This window comes from Mesitornis unicolor, unplaced genomic scaffold, assembly GCF_000695765.1.
Source record: "Mesitornis unicolor isolate BGI_N332 unplaced genomic scaffold, ASM69576v1 scaffold46747, whole genome shotgun sequence".
NCBI classification, from domain to species: domain Eukaryota; kingdom Metazoa; phylum Chordata; class Aves; order Mesitornithiformes; family Mesitornithidae; genus Mesitornis; species Mesitornis unicolor.
Genome location: NW_010197952.1, coordinates 23232 through 27901, shown reverse-complemented (window position 1 = coordinate 27901; position 4670 = coordinate 23232). Strand labels below are relative to the sequence as shown.

Genomic DNA, 4670 nt, shown 5'->3' with positions numbered 1-4670 from the left:
TTCCTAGAAACCCTGGCCACTGCAGAGCTAAGGATGGGATACAGCGACAAAGGGAGAGCTGCAGGAGTATTTTAATTGAGCAGGTAGAGGAAGAAAGCAGAAGTCAGTGGCTGACACCTGCTACAAAGCAGGAAATTGATTCTGGGCCCACATTTAACCCAAGACACTGGGATGGAGATGAGTCAGCACGGACCAACACAAACAGCTGAAGGAATTCATTTTCCCACATGAGAGTTTCTAAGGACACTCTAAAGGGAGGGCTGCAATAGTATGTAGTGCTTGCACCCAGATTTTCTGGGGGCGGCAAAGCACTGAACACCCACTCCACTGACAGAGGAACAGAACAAGGGACTTGAAGCAAAAGAAAGGTGGAAGTGAACATCTCCTCTGCTGTACGTGAGACCCTCCAGCTGCAGAGCTGCACCCTGAGGCAGGGCAGAGCAGCAGCAGAGCCCCCACAAACTCTGCCACATGCTCCTGCCCTGAGCTCAGCCTGACCTCTGACTGATGCACAGGCAGAAGGGGGACAGGTATGGCAGAGGTGGGCACCTGGGGCTTGTAGCAGCATGCTGAGCCACGCGTGGTTGTCTCCGGCCAGCACAGAGCTGGTGCTGCAGGGCAGCAAGGCTCTGGCTCCCAGGCAGAGTGAAAACCAGGCAGCAGCTGGAAATGAAGCGACCTCTGCCTGGACTGACACCATCACAGGTCAGGCAGGCTCCTTTCATGCATACACACCCAAGGTGGAAAAGCAGGAGGACATGACAGTGGTGAGATACAAGTTAGAACGTAAAACCAGATCTACCCTGGAGGGATGCGGATGGAGTGGGGGACAGGCACAGCTCACCATGTTCATTCCTTATTTATACATGAGAACTGAGTGCATTTCCGTGACCCCTGGGAGAAAGGGATAGGGTAGAGCTTCCCAGGCCAGCTCCTGAGCCCGTCAGAGAGCCTCCTGGCTTGAGGTGAGAAACTCTTCTGCTCTCTTGTGGGCCTCCAGGGCTTTTATAGTGTAGACGTCCTGAGGAAGCTCAGATTTCCGGCGCAGCAAAACTTTATCCTTCTTAATGTCTTTCAGCATCTACAAACAAACCAAAGGAGTCAGAGATCAGTAGCAAATCCCTCCACTCTTCCAGCCTCCCCATACTCTGACTCCAACCACTCTAGGATATGCTGGGTGACGTTGCTGCATGCTGCAGAACAGGCTGTGCACCAAACCAAGACCAAAAAGACACGGAAAAGTCCCACTTGCACTTTTTCTAGAGTGGGAAGGTTAGATAAACTCCACTCTTCAGACTACAGGCTGATCTCTAACGATCAGGATGAGAGTAGGGGCATTCACCGTCAGAACACTTGGAAAGAGCCAGTTCAGGCTGCTAGACCCTGGATAGACTATGCTGATGTCCTGGCTGGTCCGAGAGTAATTGTGGAAGGATCCCAGTCACCTACGCACCTGCATGGCCTCCGTCTCCACCGTTTTCTTCAGTAGCTGAATATCCTCCGCAGTTGGGGTCTCCGTTTCCATACAGCAGACAAGAGGCAATGCCGGAGGTGCATAATACATGGGGTACTGCAGACAACAAAGACAGCTGCAGAGTCAGCATGCCATATAACGCCAAGCCTTCTCCCCCAGCACCCTAACACAGCATGGCACACTTCTTCCAGCCACCCTCTCTGGCATCTGCAAAGGTAGTGGTAGGTACACAGGTAGGAAAGGAGCATCTTCCCCTATCCTCCATTCCTACCTGCGCCCTCTGAGCCATAGCACTCTGCATGTGCAGCCAAGGCTGAGACAGGAGTCCATCAACACGCACATGGTCTCTATAAGGCACTACTCAGAGGTCAGTGCTACAGAGGGCCAGGCTGTTAAAATACTGTTAGCACACCCAAGACACTCAGTCTTAGGAGGGACAGACCACGGCTGTCACCACCAGGTGCTAGAGCCTGCTCTCAGGAGCTGAAGAAGCAGGCCAAGATCCTCAGCACATTCTTGTTTCATCCATCCTAGGTCCTGCTGTTACCCACCTGGGGGTTCAGCCGGGCCAGCTCCTCTATTTTCTGCCACATTTCTTCTCGTTCCTTCATCCTGAACCTTCCCCTGCAAAGAGAGAGAGAGTACAAGTGTGAACTCCCAAGGAAAACCTTTCACTCACAGGAAGACAAAAGCAAGAGACAGCAGAAAATTGCAGGCGAAGGGAGGACCTGCTCTGAGCTTCAGAGACCCCAAATTTTCTCTACGGGTGAGATGGCAAGAAGAGGGGACACCCTGCAGCTATAGCAGGAGGTAGGCAGGCACGCTCCCCGTTCGCACAGCCTGGCAGCAGTGGGCTGCACAGGTACTTCTTCCCCGGCTTTGTGCTGCAGCAGTGGAGCAGAGCAACTGGTTTCTGGTGTAATGCAATGACACCAGTTTGGATGTCAAACACGCATTTTCCTGGTGCCCCACAGATGCAGATGGACAAACTGTCATTTCCAATAGAGATGAGGCTCAACTGTCCACAGTTCCCTTTTCCTGTGGCCATAGCACACCAGAGAGCTGCCCAAACCCCAGGCACAGCTCCTGAACTTGGCACAGATTTTGGTACAGACCTTAAGTGACTGTACAATTGGGCTACCTGTAAATCCCAGGGCAGTGAACGTTTCTTGCAAACAGAGGTCAGCATCCACCACTCCTTGTTATTCTTGTCTACAATTTAAACATCCACTAAAATCTGCTTTATTTCTGATTTCAACTAACTATCTGGGCTTTCATCCCAGTGCCCTTTCTCCCATCTCCAGTGTCCTATCTATACATGCTAAGGAAGTTCTTATACTCTGTAATCACCTCACACTCTTGAAATAACCTGAGAAAGGAGGCTCAAAATGAGAATGAAGCTGCCAAACATTCAAGCAGCACACTATGCTGTCAGAGAGTGTAGGGTCAAAAAACCCCTTAAAACCAAACTGCAAATAATTAACCCACACCTCATGTCCTGACAGAGCTCTCGAGATCTATGCAGGGGACTATGACCAGGAGTTAGCACTGATCTTCCCTAGCTCTTTCCTGCTTCTTCCCCAGTTTCTCCAGAATCCTTTTTCATGTCTGGTAAACAGTACGTATTGCTCCAATCTTGCCACTGGAAATGTAGACCAACCTGTCTGTCCACAAAGACCTTCACATCATGAAGGCCACTGCTCCTCCAAAGCAATGTCTACTTTGCTCGTGTCGTGTCCACTGCTGTGCAAATAAAGCTCATTTTCTTTGGCTGCACTGGTCTGGTACACAGTGAGCCAGGGGCACTTATGCAGTCATTCAGCTCCATGCATCTCTATGACCCGTTCTTTCCTTTCAAAGCAGTCTGAATAGCACTAAGGAAGTGCTACGTTCCTCATCGCACTTTGAGATCCACCAGTTTATCCATCATGTGCTCAGCTGGTATTGCACAGACCACCTCACAAAGAGAATACCCTGTCTAAGAGACCTATAGGGGGAGCTTCCTCCCAACCTCAACAATCAGCCTGGCTTTAATAGGACATTTCCACTGCAGTTCACCTGAAAGCGTCACTCATCCACATAAGCCTTTGGAGAATCCTACCTTTCTAAACAGCAATGTCTCACAGGACAGTGCTGAGACTATAGGAGCAGCACCCCCAGTGCTGCTTTCTAGGTGATGTGCACCCTTCATTCCTGACCCCACTCCTAGAGGTATGAGAAAGCCACTGGGAGGACATTTGGAAAAGAAGAGCTATATTGGGAGGTATCTTCCCCTTCCTGCTGCTGAGGCCTACACAGAAGGAGCCAAGGTAGCTGCTACCAGAGAGATGTCAGGATGGCTCCAGGGCATGCCGACACCACAGTTCTTGAAAGGCAGTGTTTACAGCCCTTGCACTTTTACAGAATTGCGCATTCAGGACAAGACATTATCTACGTGCCCCACCTCCCCATTGTTGTCTGAAGGGATCTGATAATTCAAACAGCTTCAAAATGTCTGGGGAGATAAGCAAGGCACAGTCAGTCTATCTGCACTGAACAGTAGAGAGCCTCCTCACATGTTCTGGGGAGAGTCTGTCCTTCCACGACCAGCCTTGGCTGCAGCTGCATGGCCAGGGGTGCAGCAGTGACAGGCCTGAGCTGGCAAATCACTTGTAGGCATGGTAAATCATTAAAAACATCCCTAAGTTTTTTTCTGAGCAGGCCTCTTAACATCTAGTTGCAGCCTAACTGTGTACCTACAAGCTGTCTCCTTTTCACTGTTTCACATTTACTGGCTTTGTTCACACATGTAATCCTTTGCACATGTGCTGTTTTCTACTTCATAGCACAAGGTCGCCAGTGGCTCATTGGGAAAACACTTCATAGGTGTCTTTTCTTTTTTCTGTCTATGCTAAAGAAGTCTCAGTGTTTCAAACTTGCCAGTCTCACTGAATAAGGCCGAGGTCCTGTGGAAAAAGCAAGGCATCGCACAGTTAAAAGTCAGTCCTGCATTACAGTGATCCAGCCCTCATTCACACAGCTAGCCTTCGGCATGCTGCTTTACTCCAGGGGCACTAGACACCACAGACTCACAGGTTTTTATTAGAAAATAAGTACTATTTCTAGTTGGTTTAAGTCTCTGTGTTTGAAAAGAAAATGGCAATTGACTGCAATGGTAATTGCTGTCCACTGATGGTACAGCCTGCAGTCAGCTACC

The 4670-nt window shown here is 49.8% G+C and overlaps 1 protein-coding gene across 2 annotated transcripts in view; it reads right to left on the bottom strand.

Moving 5' to 3' along the window:
• Nucleotides 1–634: 634 nt before the first annotated feature.
• PPP2R5D (protein phosphatase 2, regulatory subunit B', delta) overlaps nt 635–4670 on the bottom strand; it is a 26988-nt gene continuing 22952 nt past the window's right edge. For both annotated transcript variants that reach the window (XM_010188969.1, XM_010188968.1), the window contains 3 exons: nt 2026–2098; nt 1454–1570; nt 635–1081 (listed from right to left, as the gene is read on the bottom strand). In XM_010188969.1, the coding sequence (XP_010187271.1) occupies nt 944–1081; nt 1454–1570; nt 2026–2098 (328 nt within the window). In that variant the 3' untranslated portion in view covers nt 635–943. The remainder of the gene's footprint in view (nt 1082–1453; nt 1571–2025; nt 2099–4670) is intronic.